The sequence below is a fragment of the Sinohyriopsis cumingii genome, chromosome 2, assembly GCF_028554795.1.
Source record: "Sinohyriopsis cumingii isolate HCF-2022 chromosome 2, ASM2855479v2, whole genome shotgun sequence".
NCBI classification, from domain to species: Eukaryota; Metazoa; Mollusca; class Bivalvia; order Unionida; family Unionidae; genus Sinohyriopsis; species Sinohyriopsis cumingii.
The window spans coordinates 67,076,815-67,094,654 of NC_142962.1; the positions used below are offsets into that span (position 1 = coordinate 67,076,815).

General features: G+C 35.4%; 1 protein-coding gene across 2 annotated transcripts in view; it reads left to right on the forward strand.

Annotated features, from left to right (window-relative positions):
• Nucleotides 1-17,840, forward strand: part of LOC149805081 (cryptochrome DASH-like) — a 54,293-nt gene that overhangs the window by 29,373 nt on the left and 7,080 nt on the right. Inside the window, exons 8-13 of one of the 2 annotated variants that reach the window (XM_089947194.1) lie at nucleotides 4,696-4,755; nucleotides 5,602-5,684; nucleotides 6,764-6,838; nucleotides 7,895-8,014; nucleotides 14,436-14,615; nucleotides 17,484-17,839. In XM_089947194.1, coding sequence (XP_089803320.1) covers nucleotides 4,696-4,755; nucleotides 5,602-5,684; nucleotides 6,764-6,838; nucleotides 7,895-8,014; nucleotides 14,436-14,615; nucleotides 17,484-17,519 — 554 coding nt within the window. In that variant the 3' untranslated portion in view covers nucleotides 17,520-17,839. Of the gene's footprint in view, nucleotides 1-4,695; nucleotides 4,756-5,601; nucleotides 5,685-6,763; nucleotides 6,839-7,894; nucleotides 8,015-14,435; nucleotides 14,616-17,483; nucleotide 17,840 lie in introns of those variants that run through there. The other variant, XM_089947187.1, reaches the window with a different exon arrangement.

The following is a 17,840-nucleotide window of genomic DNA, read 5'->3' on the forward strand; positions in this document are numbered from 1 at the left end:
GTATGTGTAGAACAGTCACACTGGTTATACTCTTAGTTCTTACAAGATTTTAAAGAGTGAGGAGTGGTTATAGTCTGTAGTTATGTACAAAATCCTAAAGAGTAAGGACTGGTTATAGTCTGTTGCTCTGTACAAAATCCTAAAGAATAAGGACTGGTTATAGTCTGTTGCTCTGTACAAGATCCTAAAGAATAAGGACTGATTATAGTCTGTAGTTCTGTACAAGATCCTAAAGAGTAAGGACTGGTTATAGTCTGTTGCTCTGTACAAGATCCTAAAGAATAAGGACTGATTATAGTCTGTAGTTCTGTACAAGATCCTAAAGAGTAAGGACTGGTTATAGTCTGTTGCTCTGTACAAGATCCTAAAGAGTAAGGACTGGTTATAGTCTGTAGTTCTGTTTAAAATCCTAAAGAGTAAGGACTGGTTATAGTCTGTTGCTCTGTACAGGATCCTAAAGAATAAGGACTGAGTATAGTCTGTAGTTCTGTACGAGATCCTAAAGAGTAAGGACTGGTTATAGTCTGTAGTTCTTACAAGATTTTAAAGACTGAGGAGTGGTTATAGTCTGTAGTTCTGTACAAAATCCTAAAGAGTAAGGACTGGTTATAGTCTGTTGCTCTGTACAAGATCCTAAAGAGTAAGGACTGGTTATAGTCTGTTGCTCTGTACAAGATCCTAAAGAATAAGGACTGGTTATAGTCTGTAGTTCTGTACAAGATCCTAAAGAGTAAGGGCTGGTTATAGTCTGTTGCTCTGTACAAGATCCTAAAGAGTAAGGACTGGTTATAGTCTGTTGCTCTGTACAAGATCCTAAAGAATAAGGACTGGTTATAGTCTGTAGTTCTGTACAAGATCCTAAAGAGTAAGGACTGGTTATAGTCTGTTGCTCTGTACAAGATCCTAAAGAATAAGGACTGGTTATAGTCTATAGTTCTGTACGAGATCATAAAGAGTGGGGAGACATAGGTGATATCATAATCAAGAGAAAATGACAACTCAGGTGTTTGCCCAAAGACATCTGTAGCAGGAGTAGTGTGGGAAGTCATGATTCCCCTCCCTTTCATTAAGGATGATGCATGTACTGTCCACTGTGACTATAATGTCTGGCCAGCTTCAGATGGAGAAACATTGTGCTTTGGAGATGCCAATATTGGGCCTTTCCCAGATGCTACTTGAATCTCAAATGAGCAGGCTTATGCAGGAAGCAATGAAATAGTTGCTGGTCTTAAAACTTTCTGCCCTTCCAGTCTTCATATGTCTCCAATAGTAGTTGAGAGAGTGACCTCCCATTTCTTAGCAGCCCAGTGGGCATAAGTCTCACCACATCTCAGTCCAAGTACATGGGTTATATTGCCTTCCTCAATCAACTATACTGCCATATGTCTGTGTCAACCAATCAGCCATACTTTTTGACCAGTGACAAGAAATCGATCATATTGTTCAGCCCTACTGCATACCAGTTTTGTTGTTGGTGCAGTCTTAGTGGGATCCATCAAACCAGTCCATCTGTTTCACTGCCTGTCCCTTATGATTATCCACATTGCTGAGCTGACTTGCCATCCTGCTGCTGAGCCAACCATCTAGCTGTCCATACCAGCAAGATGAGTATGTTGCTTGCCTGGGTGATCATTCAGCTGATGGTATTTTCATGTATGGCTTATTCCAATAGCTAGATGCTGTGTCTTACACAGATGGTGAAGCCTTATTGAAGATGGTGAAGCCTTATTTAATGTGGTGGATATAATCTGTATGGACATGGAAGCAATGCCTGATTAGGAAAGCAAGTGCAGGGACAACTTTGAGCAGTTGGCTTACTCCAACCCCACCATAAAGTGTACAGACTTCAGCTTTTAAGTTAACACAGAAGAGATTTAGAGGGCCTATCACCCTTTGATTGCCCACTGCTGCAATCTGTAAGCCAAGCCTACAAGGTTAAAACTTCAGTAGATTTTGAAAATGAGAATAAGCATCCCTCCTTTAATTTACATATGCTGCTGCTGCAGATGAAGATCAAAGAGACATCCAGTTGTCCTTTGGACAAGATCCAGGATCCAGGGAACTCAGAGGGTGTCTTACCAGCATCTTTAACACTCTATTGGTACTGCATACACATGGACACTTACAGTACAGACTTGCCAAGTTTAGGAAAATACATTGCATCAGTGAATATGTCAACCCCACTTTTTTCCAAGATGGATCAAAATGTTTTCCTCTCCACCTCCAATTTCAGAAATATGGTGGCAGCTTTTTCTGTGCTTTGTCTGTTTCAAGCAGTTTTTTGCCTTGCTGAAATAGTAGTCAGTGATCATATGTGGGAGTCCCTGGCCCTTATAATGCCATAGTAGTTAACAGGGATGCACATCATCAGAAAACTGTCACCCTGCTAGCTTTGTCAAATTTGATTATTTTGTTGGCACTGTGATGAATATTATTTGGTATACCATTGCTGTTTGGGTGAGGATGTGCAGAAGCAGGAAGCATGAAAGGTGTCTCCATCTTACCTTCTCCTCTGTGTTTAGACCACATCAGGATGAACCAGATTGAAAACAATCACTGGCAAAAATAGAGGAGGCCAAACATTGTCAGATAGAAGCAGTTTTGGCCTCAGTCTTATTTCAGGCAACAGCATGCTTTTGGAGACAGTTTAGTAAAGGGGATGGGAAGCAGGGTTTCTCCTTCTTCAATACCAACAACTGTTAGTGACTTATCATCAGGCTGCTTGCCAACATTCTGCCTGTGGAACCAGGCTCCTTCATTTTTTGACAGGCCTGGATCAGCATTTTGCACAAAAAGAATGGGCAGTCCAGATAATCTCAAATAGTCTTCATATTTTGTTTAATATCCAGCACCCTTCCCTTTCATCTTCCTCTTTCATGATGGACATGCCATTCATTCTAGAAAAGGCAAACAGTTTTGCAGAAGATCTGCTGTCAACACACAGCCATGGTGTGGTGCAAGCAGAACTCTTGAGGGTTTATTCCAGGTTGTTTTGAGTGCTCAAAGCCAATTGAAAGTTCAGGCCAGTCAGATATCTCCACAGGCTTAACAAGTACATAACTGCAGTGAGGTTCAAAATGGAAATGATATGGTCAGGCTTTCAGTAAAGAGGGTCAAACTTGCAACAGTCTTGATCTAACCATTGCATAATTTGTATCCCTATCCACATGGGTTCTTGGAAGTTTTATGGGTTTGGCTGTGAAGGAACAGTGTACAATTCTGAGTGCTCCCAGCTGGTCTCAGTATCAGTCCATGGGCATTCAGAAAGACCATTGATATCATCATCACCCAGTTAAGGTCAGTCTCATAGCAGCAACTGGAACATATCTGGATGATATCCTTCTAGTGAATTTGGAGAAGTCGGATCTCAGACAATCCCAGCATTTTATCCATCTTGGTATGGAGTTTTGAGTCAATCTCATTCACTTTCTTCACATGTGCATGGTGTGGCTCATCAAGGTCATCAAGATGATTTCCATTAGGCTTTGCATCTCATCAACTTTATTTCCTACATAAATGTCAAAACAAAAGTGGACTATATCAGGAATTCCTCATGAAAAGCCCCAACTGGAAACCTTGCTACACAACAGTCAGCTGCAAGTGGGGACCAAAGGGTATGTCACTTCATGTCAATCTTCTATAAATAAAGGATATAGTAAACACATTTTATTTTTGGAAGGATCCACGCTGCAGAAAGGTAATTCTTGTCATCAGACAACTCAGTAGTGGTTGCTTACCATCTCAAACAAGGAGCAATTACTTCATCTTATCTGTGTGTCTTGGCCTGGCCAAACCATGCAAGTTCAATGTCCTAGCTGATCCACTATCAGAAAGATGCCAGACCCTTTACACCAAGTGGTTTGTTCATTTTGTTGGTCATTCAACACATTTGTGTACTTTGGGAGCATCCATTGATAAGATCAAATCACAAACTACCCACCTTTGTCTCTTCAGTTCCGGATCCTGACATCTGGTCTACTGATGCACTTTCAGGCCTTTATGAGGGGTTTTGGGGCCATGCCTTTCCCTCTCTGTTCTGGGGCTTAGAATAATACAGATAATACAGAAAACAAGGATCAGAACAGCAAAGTGATTTTGATAGCCCATCTCAGGTTGAACAAGTTTTGGGTGAATGATATACTTAATCTAACAATAGTTGTTCCTGGTAAATTCCAGTGAAGCCACACCAGTTCAAGCAGGCATAATCACAGCTGTTTCACCTTTGCTGAACAGGCTCCTCCTTCATGCCTGGCTCTTGTCAGAGAGCCATGTGTACAAAAGAACTTAATCCTTCAACCATGGAGATAACCCAGGGAACTAGAAGGATCTCCACTTTAAACCCTTTGAGTGCCTCAACTGCACAGCTGGCTAACTTTTTTTTGAGGAGAAAATGTTAGCACCATATGCTGTCACAGACTACCACTCCACAAACTCTGACACTTTCATGCATCATAGCACAGAATATCTTGAACGTGCTTCTTGATCATATGTATCTCATTTTTTATCGGGTTTTTAATTCAGAGCAACAGTAAAGTCTCCAAATATTTGTACCCCATGATAATTAGGTTTACTATATTGAGTTGCTCCTATGTTTAGAAGATTTTACATTTGTTACTTTTGCCTTTTTACTTTTTACAGAATTTTACAATATATATATATATTGCTGTTAATACATAATTAATTGTGTTATTTCAGGAATTCAAGGAAAGGACATTGAATGGAAGCAAGATACAAAATTGTTTGAAGCTTGGAGAAGTAGAAATTTTTATGTTAAGATTATTTGCCTTGCTTTACTGGTTTTATTTGTAATGTATTGATTGAAGCACTTTATTTATGAGAGAGAATGTCATCAAATGTATTCATTTATTAGCCATATTTATCATCATCTTTTATGCAAATTAAGGCTCAATGTAAGTTTGCTACCAGCTGTTTATCTAGAATATTTCATTACAATTTTGTGATATGGAGTAAATATGATGTTTTGGGATGTTTTTTTTTTCTCCATTTGGAATAGGTAAGACATTACTTATCATACAGAATAATTAATTTGGGATTTATAAGCTGTACAACATATACAAGTCAGATTCAGCTGCACACTTCATAGACTCAGATCTGCCATCACATAATGCACTGGCAGATTTGGGTATATGCAGTTTATTAGGAGTAATCAATAGAACAAACTTAAGAGACTCTTGTATCTGTTACAGATCATGGTCTATGTTGTTTTTGGTTTAACTTGACTTATAGGTGAGTATATATGGTGTTTCTAAAGGATGAAACAAGTTACATTTATCACACTGTTATAATGCAGTGGTGTCACAACATCAGTCATTAAAAATGGTACATTATTGCTATATGACATAACTTTTGGGAATGCCATACTGAAATGTTTTTAAATAAAGTAAAATCTTTACAGTTGTATAATAAATCAAATTTCGACCTATTCTCATTGGACATACAATTAATGAAACTGTATATTAATATTAATAAAACATGCTGAGAGCTATCAATTATATTATTCAACTTGTTACTCATGATATATTTTCTGTTTGTCACCTGTTTTATAGTCAATCTTAACAATGCATATTCTACCTCTGACAGATGGTAAAACAGGTGTGCCATACGTTGATGCCAATATGCGGGAACTGGCAACCACAGGGTTCATGTCCAACAGGGGAAGACAGGTGAGCAAAAGGACTTTGAAATACGTCTTTCATCTCATGTGTCTGATACAGACTATCACCATTAGTAGCCTCTGAATTCATAGTCTGATCAATCTAGTGCCCGGAGCTCAGGGGCAAGTAGTATAATGCTGATTCCAGGTAACCCAGTTGGCTATACATTTTTTTTCTCTTCAAAACACCCAAATATTTTTACAGAGGAGAATAATTGCATATGATCATAACTTAAAATAAAAAAGGGTGGGTGGGTGTTTAAGATTAATAGTTTCATGTGTTGTGTCTGGGCTACTGAATTTTAAGACCAGATCTTTATACGGTAGCCAGATGGGGTTACCAGCTAGTTTTGAAATTGGCCAAAAATTGCTGTTATCAGGACTTTCAGATAATCAATTCTGATTTACATTAAATTGCTCCTGTATACAAGGTGGTATAAGTTGTAATCATGACACACAGAAGTAGCATTGCCAAAAGTCAACTGTACTGCGATGCCCATCATGTGTAGTGTGCCCCTTTTCTAGTATATATGGGAATAGTTTAGATTTAAAAAATGGTTTGAAGAAAAGCTTTAATTCAGCCTCTGTACCCATGTATATATTGCATACCTAGATATGAATATTGTATATCTAGGTATGAATATTGTATTCCACAGTATGAATATTGTATACCTAGGTATGCCGTTTCATGTGCCCCTGGGTCTAATCAGTGCACTTGAAACAGAAACGAAGAAAATAAACCTTGATCTTTTGATGCATTATGTGGCAGCAGATCTGGGTCTTAAGATTATATATGGATTAATGTGACCTTCTTCATGTATGTGTAGGGCAATAAAGTCTTCATCTGTCAGTCCACCACTCATTTTGATTTTTGTTGGTGTGTCATTATTTCTTTCTGTTGATCACATGTAATGGTGCCGGTGAGGCATTGTCACCATTTTAATTTGCAGCCTAAAATTAAGATCATTAGCATAATTGATTAAAGTATGCAGATGGAAATTCCATCAACTTGGAAAACCGTTTTCTTATTACTGACACATAAAGTGTGGAAATTGTTGTAGTGTACATTCCAGAGTTATTCCATTTTAGAATGTTGCTAGTTTCCTCACCAAAGATCTCAAGTTGGATTGGAGACTGGGAGCAGAATGGTTTGAATCAATGTTGGTAAGAATTGTAACATACAGCTTGAAAATTACAATTATAGAATATCAACACAGTTATCAGAAATTACTAATAAATTTTACAAGTAAACAATTAATGTCATCTTTAAAACTGCTTGTCTTAAAGCCAATTACTTATTACTATTAACAGTGAAAGGAACTGGAGATCAAAGTAATTAATCATATGACAGTCTTGTATCATTTCTGAAAATATGAGTAATATCAAAAGTCAGTGATTTCTTCATTTCATATATTTTTTTTGTATGCTACATCAGTAACACAAAAAACAAAATTATCAATTTAAAGCATTTTTGTACTTATTTTTCTTCAAATATTGTAATTTCATCTTTGTGTCAAATATTAGTAATAAATATGCCTCTTTGGGGAATGTGAAATTTTATTCAAGGTAAGAGATTGTTTTAAAAATTCACTAATGCCCTAGGCCTGAGTCTACCAACAATATATTTGTGTACTGGTTTAATAATGTGATGTTCATTTAGAACCATCCGAAAGACCTTTCTTAAATTCATTTAAAAATGCTCTCTGCCATCAGTAATGATGTTTTGAAATATTTGCAAGGGACTTACTCCAAAGAACAAAACTTGTGGTGATGAAACATACTGGAAGCTGAAATGTTTTGTGCCAAAATGTTAAATTCTGTTTTTGTAAGTCAGAATATTTAACTCCATTTCCAAAGTAATATTTTATGAAAAAATTGATGTATTCAGGTATGTGTAAATTACATAAATAATATGAGGTAAAGAACCTGTACAGAGATGATAATTTTAAAGTGATGAAATATTGTATTTAAATAGATATTATACACTTCAAAACTGTGATGTTCAGAATCGGGCCTTACTGAAGATATTATAACCCTTTTCCAGACTATTATGTGACTGACAGTTTTCCCAGAAACTAATAGAATTTGCAGACTTTCTTGCAGTGTTGTCACTTGAGATTGCTATTCATTAATGGTTTTGTAATTGATTTAAATTGCAAGTGATATAATTATTGCCACTTCATCATCATATGTCAGACAATTTTAATTGTCTGTTTCCAGATAGATCATGATGTTTGCAGTAACTATGGTAATTGGTTGTACAGTGCTGGCATCGGGAATGATCCAAGGGAAGACAGAAAGTTCAACATGATTAAACAGGGCCTAGATTATGATCCAAATGTGAGTTGTACATTGGACAATACTTTTCATTAATGATGTTACAGTGGAACCCCACTATAACATGATAATTGAGGTCTTAAAAATTGGATCGCGTTAATAGCAGGGTCGTGTTAATGCGGGATTTTACAGTATTTTACTTTTTTCAGAGAACAACACATTTGCACATATACCTTTATTCATGTCTAATGTATATCATGAATATGGTATCAATACCATTCACTATTGTGCTGTTGTGGCATATAGTTCATCCATAATGCATGTAATTCCATTGAAAAATTGCACACAGATTTAAAATATTCAATAATTTTGTCACAGATCATTGTGTCTGAATTCAGCGTCTAATATATAGCATGAACAGAGTATTAACACCATTTACTTACCATCTGATATCGTAACATCATGGCATGCAGTTACTCCATAATACATATAATTCCAGGGGCCCCGAGTGGCCGAGTGGTCTAAAGCGCTCACCGTTCCGGAACATTGCCACTTCACATCTGTCTGCATTTTTTCGAGTCAAAGGCTCAGCTAGTGTGGTTATGTGGGAAAGCCTGCCAGTAGCTTCTCATGGGTCGGTGGTTCTTTCCTGGTTTTCCAGGGTTCTTCCTCCACCAGTTATACTGGCCGCCAATTATAGCCTATCTTGTGCTGAAAAATGGCGTTAAACCCTAGAACAACAACAACAACAACATGTAATTCCATTGTAAAAATTGCATACGTATTTAAACTATTCAGTAATTTTGTCACAGATCATTGTGTGTCTGAACTCAATGGGAAAAATTAACAGCAAAATTAGGTTAACAAAGACAAAGCACATGTACGGTTCATTACGTTCTAGGGTCTATGAACGGTGTCTGTACCAATTTCATACTGCTAAAATTTTCTCATCTGCATTTCTGTGTACCTTTATCAATTGTAAATTCCCAATAATTAACACTTGTACGCCTATTCATTTGAAGGACTACAGCAAGTATAACTAACAAAAAACATATGCTTTCAGCATGCATATAACTTTTACTTCACATTTTGTGAATATCAAAAGAAACATGAGAAAAATAGTTTTATAAAGATTTTTAAGCTGAACACATGTACAATTTCATACCCTTTCAATTTCCAGCTAATAAAGTGGACATTATTTACTGGCCAACTGATTGTGTCTAATAACACCACCAAGCCCAGCAAATATGTTGGTGGCTTTCGTTTTTTTAAATCTTTATTAAATTGTGAGAATTTCTCATCAACCATTGCATGTCTGCTGCTTGGTAGTGTATGCAGTTAAAGAAGAAACACATATTGGCTATTGTTTGAGCAGTGATTGTATACAGAATTAATTGAAGACAATCACAAAGATGACTTACTGGTTTTAGTTATGGATCAGTAATAAGTAACATTTCTGATAATGTTTATTTTGGCATAACACTTCAAGAACCTTGTGAAATTGTTTAATTTTAGAAGCCATGCCACGATCGTATTATATTTGAATTCATACATGAACTCTTACCCCAAATGATAATAAACATTTACACACTATTTCTCGTACTTTAAAAAAAATAATTCTGGGTACGAGAAAAATACACGTAAATGTATTTAAAGTTTCAGGAACCACGCCTCGATTGTATTATCAAATTCATACACAATCTCTTCCCCAAAATGATAATAAATTTTGTATACACTATTTCACATACTTTAAAAAAAATATTTTTCTGGGTACAAGAAAAATACACGTACATGTATTTAAAATTTCATGATCATATTATATTCTAATTCATACACAGTCTCTTCCCCAAAATGATAATACATTTTTTATACACTATTTCACGTACATGCGCGTATGAATATATGAAATTTTGGGAGCCATGCCACAACTGTGTTATATCCAAATTCGCGTTATCGCGGGCACGTTGTAGCGGGGTCGCACTGTACTTACATTTTTCTTTAAAGATCACCAAGTTTTTTTTTTGTATTATGTTCTATGGAAAATTTTTGGAGATTGTCTCTATTTTTTTTTTTGCAGGAAAAAAATATATGATAAAGTATATTCCTATTGGTTCATTAGGAATCTGCAAACATTAATCCATCAAAACAAAGATTCTTTAAACCAGATTTTTACCTTTTCATACTCAAAATTTTCTTTTTCAACAGGGATATATTTTTCTTCATGAAGGTTCTTTGGTGCATGCCGAGAACTTACGGAAATGAAGACTGATTCTGAAGAGGTTCTAGTTGAATATAATAACAGAATCATTTACAAAATATATTCTGTAAAAAAAAGTGAACTGTATATCTTAGATTTTAGAGTGAAAGTGGCTTATTTCAGGTCAGGATAGGGATAATTTTAAGCTTGAAATCATACAGTGATTAATTTGCGTATGTGATGTCCTTCATTGAACAGTTGTAAAATGGCTTGAGAGCCTGTTCTTTTGGAGATGTATATAATCAAAGATGTTTCCATGCATGTTTTGGTTAAGATTTTATGGTCAAAATCATTCAGATTCTTTCTAATTCAGGGTGGAAAATTTGTTTGGCAGCCAGAGACAAGTATTTTGCTTTGGAAACAAGAGTTTATTATGTCCATCTCTTGGTCTGTCTCTTTTAACAAGCTTGTTTTTGCACATTAACTGGAGTATTCCACCATCTACAGTGACTTTTAAGACATTTTGCACTTGAGATAAGAAAGAAATCTATTGATTTTAGGTCAGAAGGTTAAAGGTCAAGGATGTTTGACTGAAAGAAGAAAAATGGTTTCTAAACAGTGACATATGTTGACATCACAAACCTTGACCAAACTTTATGAATGGCTATTTTTGGGTGGGGGGAAGGGGCCAGTTGATTTGGAAACACTATGACTGAAAGAAGAAATAGGGTTTCTGCACAAAAATTTCATTTTTCAACCTAGTACTCTTGTCAGGGTTTCTAGCTTACACATTGGGTAAGAAAGAAGCCTATTGATTTTGGTATCAGAGGTGAAGATCACTGGCTGCAAAAGGAAAAATGATCTTTGCATTATAATTTTTAATAATAGACCATGTACCTTGACCAAAGTTTGTATAGAGCCTGTACTTATGGGATGAAAGAGACTTATTGATTTATTTTGATCCATGAAAATGTCAGTAATGCCCCCTGGTGGCAGCACTGTAAGAAATAAATACCAATTAAATACGTTTTTTCATGTGAAATTCATGTTTTAGAGCTGTCTTTTAATTAAAAATTTAAACCATCACTAATGCGATATGCTTTCATGTATTCAGTTGTGAAACATCTCAATCTACCGTCACAGCTATTTCTGCAAACATTTTTGAGAACCTATTCAAGTACTGTGTTTTGATGTCCAGCTTGTGGGAGTGTTGTTTGTATTGCCACTGTCAAAAAGTAGACCTGGTTTGTATTATCATTAATTATGTCTTTTGTATCAAATCAAACAAAGCGGATGGAATAAATAAAAAGTTCAAAGGCATGAACATCCTACCACATAAGAATTAGCAGTCATGATAGTGTCAGGTCAACTCATTTCAACTGACCAACTGAACACTATTATAAATATTATTATGTAGGTAACATAATTAAAGGTTCTACTATAACCAGTAGTTTATCCTTCTAATTCAAAGATATAGTTCATTTTGATGAAGTGCATTCCAAAGTTTGAGTGAACCTAAAATTCCTGAATTGGATCTCAGAGGATTGCTCAGAAATTTCACTGTTTTAGTAAAACTTGTTATGAGAGACTGCCCCTTCTGCCAACAGAAAACGGTCTCTCAAGACAGATTGTCTCATAACAGGTTTGTATAAAAATACCAGTTTCCAACATTCATTTTCAGAACAATTTAAAGAGAAATAACCACAATCACAGTACATGTATTCTATTCTTTATTAATAGTTCTTGCTAAAATATTGTATGCATTAATCTGAAAACAAAATTATATTAGCAGTAAAAATATACTTCTCTCATTGTACATGAAATCACTTTTATATTTGAAGATCACATGCATTAGCAAATGAAATTGTTTCTGATTTACTCCTTTTCCTTTATAACACTCTAAATTTGTTTACCAATGTTTTACCTGCTATTTTGCGAGTGTTCTGCAATTTTTCGCTTCTTTCAGTTACAATAATTATTTTCTCTAGCATTAAAATTTGCCTCTTAAATTTGAGGTTCTTCCATTGTTATTAAGGTACTTGGTATTAACATTATTTGTGCTCAGTTGTAATATTGACTACATAAATGGTTTTGATTAGGCTGTGGGAAAATATGAAAAATCTATGCATATGTATTGAACATCCAACAATTATTGGGAAAAAAAGAAACAGTTATCTCATCCAGAAACAGAATTATTTACTTGGAGACAAAATTCAGCGGCTTAATTCAAAGAAGACATGACAGGATTAACTGTATAAACAAACTGTGTAATCTGGTGGCTCAAACATGAATAGATGACAGCTTGGTGGATTGTAATGTAATCACTGTAACATCGGGGAAAAAATACAAGAAATATCACAAACCCTTAATACTATCAATTGAATCCTGCAAACGATTCTCACTTGCTGGTTTAATAGATAAAGACCTTATTCACCCCCAGGCAATATGGATTAACTCTGAAGACAAAACAACATACTCGAGCACTACCTTAACTTCAGCACTGCATTGGCAGTTCTTGACATTTACATTAGCCTGGTTCACAGACTCTATCATCTTTCACTTTATACAAACTGGTAGCCAGACCCCCTTTTTTGTGTTTGATTTTTATCAGAACAATCTTGACTATTCATGTGGTCATTGTTACAAATGATTACATAAAGGTCAGTGGTATCTGTCTCTGTTCTTGCAGTATGGTCATGCATAGTGCTGGTTAATGGGTCCTGCTTGTATGTATGGGCTACAATATGGCTGGGAACCAGGACAAATGCTAGAATAATCTACATGCACTTTAGACTGGTTTACAATAGAAATATAAAACACTATAAGTATACCTACAATTTTTTTTCATTATATTTTTATTTTTAGAACGGTATAAGCAGTCATTGTTATGGGGGGTTAAATAAAGGTCGGTGGAGTTTATCCATTTTTTGCAATGCGATCATTCATATCAATGTCAAAATGAATATTTGGCCAAGACATCGTGGTCACATGTCGCATTCAGCAGGTGGTCGCTTACAAAAGAGTGTTTATATAACAAAATCTACCTGTGCATTATGATTGTGGTCAGAAATGAAAGGTGGTCGCTCATAACAGGTTTTACTGTACTTGCAATTAAATTACAGCATCAAAATTTTAATAATATAACAATTTTAAAAATTCAGATTTCGATATTGACAGTTGTTGTTTATGGATCAAATTACCCTACTTTTTAAGAAGAGGAAATTTTGTTTTCTTGTGAATCAACAATAACAGTCAAATATATTCACATGCAAAAAAGCTGTATTACACAATGTTTCCAGTGGTACATGTTATGTGTGTTTAGATCTCGAGGAGTAATGTTTTTAATGATTTTTCAAAAGTTATGTTGAAAATAAATTTAATTTATACAGAAAAGTGCTGTGACTATGAAACATGTATTAAACTATTAAACTGCCCCTCGACTTCTCATTGTTGATGTCCTGCTTGGATGGCATCCCCTTAATTTTTCAGAGGTCCTTACGGAACTTGTGTCCTTGCTTATACTGTGATCATTGTTTTTGGACTCCATTGTGTGCAAGTTATTGTGGAAGATGTGTACCTTCTAAGTTGCAATTCAGCATATTTGTTGAGAAATACTTTTAAAAAATCTCAAGAGCTCTATAATTCTAACTTCAATCTACTCAAAGGTACAGAACATCAGAGTTGTCTGACATTGAGCTTGATCCCATGTTTAATACATTAAAAAGTTGTGATAATAAAGGGATTGCACCAAAGTAATGAAACTGTCATAAGACACAAAATGGTAACTCAGACTCAAGACATTAGAATTAGGAACCGTAGTTACTCTCGTGATATCATTGAAATTTGGCTTGTATGTAAAGGTGCAGATAATAAGTAATGATTTTTACATTTCCATTTTTGTTGCAAGTGGAGATATAAAAGATTAGACTTTCTACAATTTGAGCAAGAGTACAATTTTTTTATACTTTCTAGACTATGGGTCTTGGTCTCAGCTGTTTGTTATTGGATATGCTTTAACAAGGATAAATTGGGTACAAATTAATGCTTAATATTTTCCACACTTGCACATCATAGCAAAATATGAAATTTCTTTACCTTTGCATTTTAATTGCATTTAAAAAAACAAATTACAGGGTGATTGTGTCAGAATATGCATTAATAGTGATACATTAGGTATTAATTATTTCTTAATAATTTCCACACCTGCACATTATAGCAAAAGCTTAAATTTTCTTCACATTTGCATGTTTCATTCAGTAGCATTTTTAAAAAATATAAATCTTACAGGGTGATTATGTCAGGCTTTGGATCCCAGAACTTGCTGGCATGAAGGATGGCTCTATTCATACTGTGTGGACTCAAAGTAATGGGACTCTATCAAGAGCGGGAGTGTCACTGGGGGAGACATATCCACATCCTATAGTGATAGCACCTGAGTGGAACAGACACATGGGAAAAACTAAGCCAGTAGGTTGATCTTGATATCTATGTTTGTGCTGTGCCTTTATCTAAAAATGCTATGACAATAACTGCCACTGAGATTAACATTTTTACTTTACCAATTATAACAAGTTCTCCCAAATAACATTTTCTTCAGTTCAAATGGTAATAGCTCATTCCTATATTTTCTTATGCATGCATCTGCAATTTGAGATTCTGGCTCTAGGGACTGGGTGAAAAAGTCACTTTTATAGTGCAAAACTTTACTGTAAATTAGCAAGAAAGTGACATTCATGTTGCCCAGTATTGTCAGCTGTTGGATCAAAGTATTTGAATGTACTTATGGACACCCACCCATAGGGGCAAAGGGGGTGGTGGTGTATTTGCTCATCCCTGGACTCTGCCTCTAAACATGTTTTGGCCTACATCCATAAAACTTAATATCTGACCATTACATCTTTGCCCACCTACCACCCAACCACCCTGAAAATTATTCTGCTGGTGCCCCTAAATGTATTTGATTATCCCAGAGTTCAGGAAGCCACAGTATTGCCCTGGCATTAGCCATGAGTTATTCCAAGAAAATTCTAGCCTCAGGGTCTTGGTGAAGCTCACAATGAAGTGTTCAATTAATATGACCCATTTTCTCCTAAATGATGAGACACAAATTACTTAAACATTAAATGTTCCAAGGCCACTTTAAATTTGAAACACATTAAAGAATTACAGACTTTAATATATAGTTCATTGTTGTAAGTTGACATCAGAAAGTGTTTTCTACTCCAGACACAAGGCCAATGGATTGCTGGCAGAAGATAAGAGGTGTGTACTGTACAAAAGCTGGATAGAATTATAACCTGTAATAAATTTTATTTTTAGTCATAAACTGCATTTGAATAAAAAAGAAACTTTCTCTATCTAGTAAAGTAAACAAATTCAAAGCATTAATTTGGCATTACAGCAGTAGCTATTACTACTTACATTATAGACTGCTCTGGTGGCCTAGTGGTTAGAACATCTGCCTCAGATGCCAGAGGTCACAGGTTCGAACCCCAGCCAGGTCATACCAAAGATATAAAAATGGTACAAACAGCTGCCTCGCTAGGCGCTCAGCATTGAGAGGTTAAGTGTTAGGACTGGTTGGCCTGGTGTAAGGATAATGCGACTGGGTGGGACATCATGATACATGTCTGGTCATGATGTCCAAATGCTAGACATCGCTATAAACTGCCACACTGCAGACATCGTAGTGATATGACTGAATTTTTTTTAAAGCTACATTAAAAATCCAAAACACACACATTATAAAACTTGTTTTATGTTGCTTTGGTATTGTGATAAAAGGATATCACCCTAATGGTCTTTCACTTCCTTTTTTTTATTTCTGCCTTGAAGGGAAGTGGCTTCTGTCAGGTGTGGAAGCTTAAGATGGTCTCTTTAGCTTGTACATTACTTTAAGTCTTCTGTGTTATATGTTACATTCATGATAGAGTTACTCACTGATGAGTCTCTCTAGAGCTAGGCAAGCTCACATAATTTTTGCCATTTCATTTAAACACTTTTTAGGCAAATTGTTAATATTCCTGATATTCCCAGCTTGAAACATATAAGTTGAACAGAGTGGCCAAATCTCATTGATAATGCTTATAGCTTGTGTGAATCAAAATAATATCTTAATTTTTGTTTCTTGAGCCCACCTGGACAAAAGTGCAACATAGCAATAAATTTGGTCTTCTTGTGAGTGTGTTCATTCATATGACCCTGGATTAAGGCAAGTGTTAAGTTCTTTTGGATTTAACTCAGTATTAAAAGTTTTTACTTTCTAGAAGCCAGCTGATCAAAAAGGGAGTTTCTAACTTGTTTTTCCATGTTAAATTTACAAAGGTAATTAGGGTATCCTGTTTTTTTCCATGTTAAGCAGCTCTGTGTTGAAATTGAGAAGTAATTATGATATCGTGTTTTTCCATGCCTAGCAATACTCTGTTGACATTTGCAAACAATTAGTCTATCACATGTTTTTCCATGTTAAGCAGTTCTGTGTTGAAATTTACAAACAAGTTGGATATCTTGTTTTTCCATGTTAAGCAGTACTGTGTTGAAATTTACAATTATGACCTGACATATTTTAAAAGACTTAATTACAATTATTCCTTTTCTAATATGAAAAATTTGTGTAAGGGATACATGAGACCAATTCAAGACTAATTTTCACAGCCAAAATGAACAGCTTCATTTTCAGATTTGCCATTACCAATGTTTTAATCTTCATGCATATAAAGAATCTAGATACATTAGTTAAAATCCATGTCTTACAGCACAATTATATGTAGAAGATATTCCACTTGTCTTTCATAATAGTTTATGCTTTATACAGAATTTTCTTCCTAGGTTTTATTCATAGCCCCCCCCCCCAAAGAAATGACAACATATTGGTTATAAATATAAAATGATAATTTTATAACATTTGCTTCCTTGTGACAAAACAGATACATTGGTTTATTGGTGGAAACTTGTCCTGTCATCAATTGGTCCTATTTAATTTATTTTTTAATTGTTCATTTAACTGATATATACTAGTCCTGGTAATGATAAATGGCCCTACAAATTCCCGGTGGAAGCTTAGCTGAAAACTTGCAAAGATGTGCATTTCAGTAGTAACTGCAGAGTATTAGTGATTATGGGTCAGGAGACCCAAATTTGTACCTACCAGGAATTTGTTGGTCTCTGGCTCATGGAATGCAGCTAATTGAGCCTCTTGAATGTGTGTATATACTTTGTGTATGTATACAGAATAATGCGCAGGAAGAAAGCAGTGATAGAAGTAATATTAGTATAAGACTGAGAAAGGTGCAAGTACTTTAATAACCTAAATTGAAAATGTACTTGTCCTTGCAGCTACCAAACTGTTGCCCTGCATTCACTGATGACTGAGAGGAAACTTGTAGGATTTGTATCCATTTGCAGAAATGAGTCTTTTAGGTAAAGTGTTGTTTTTCTTAAAAGTCTGCAGTTTCTCTTTAAAAAGGTCACACATAAGTTGTTCAGCTTCCATCAGGAGTCAGCCCATTCCACAACGACTTATCACATCCTGCTTGTGTTTAACTCTCATGCCAATTTTCCAATATAGATTACCTCCCTTTCCAACAAAAAAAAAATGCCATTTACCATCAACAAGCACTATTGTTCCATCCCTTGGCTGACAGCTTCAAGGAGGTACCTTGCACTACAATCAGCTTTTGGAATTCAGATGAT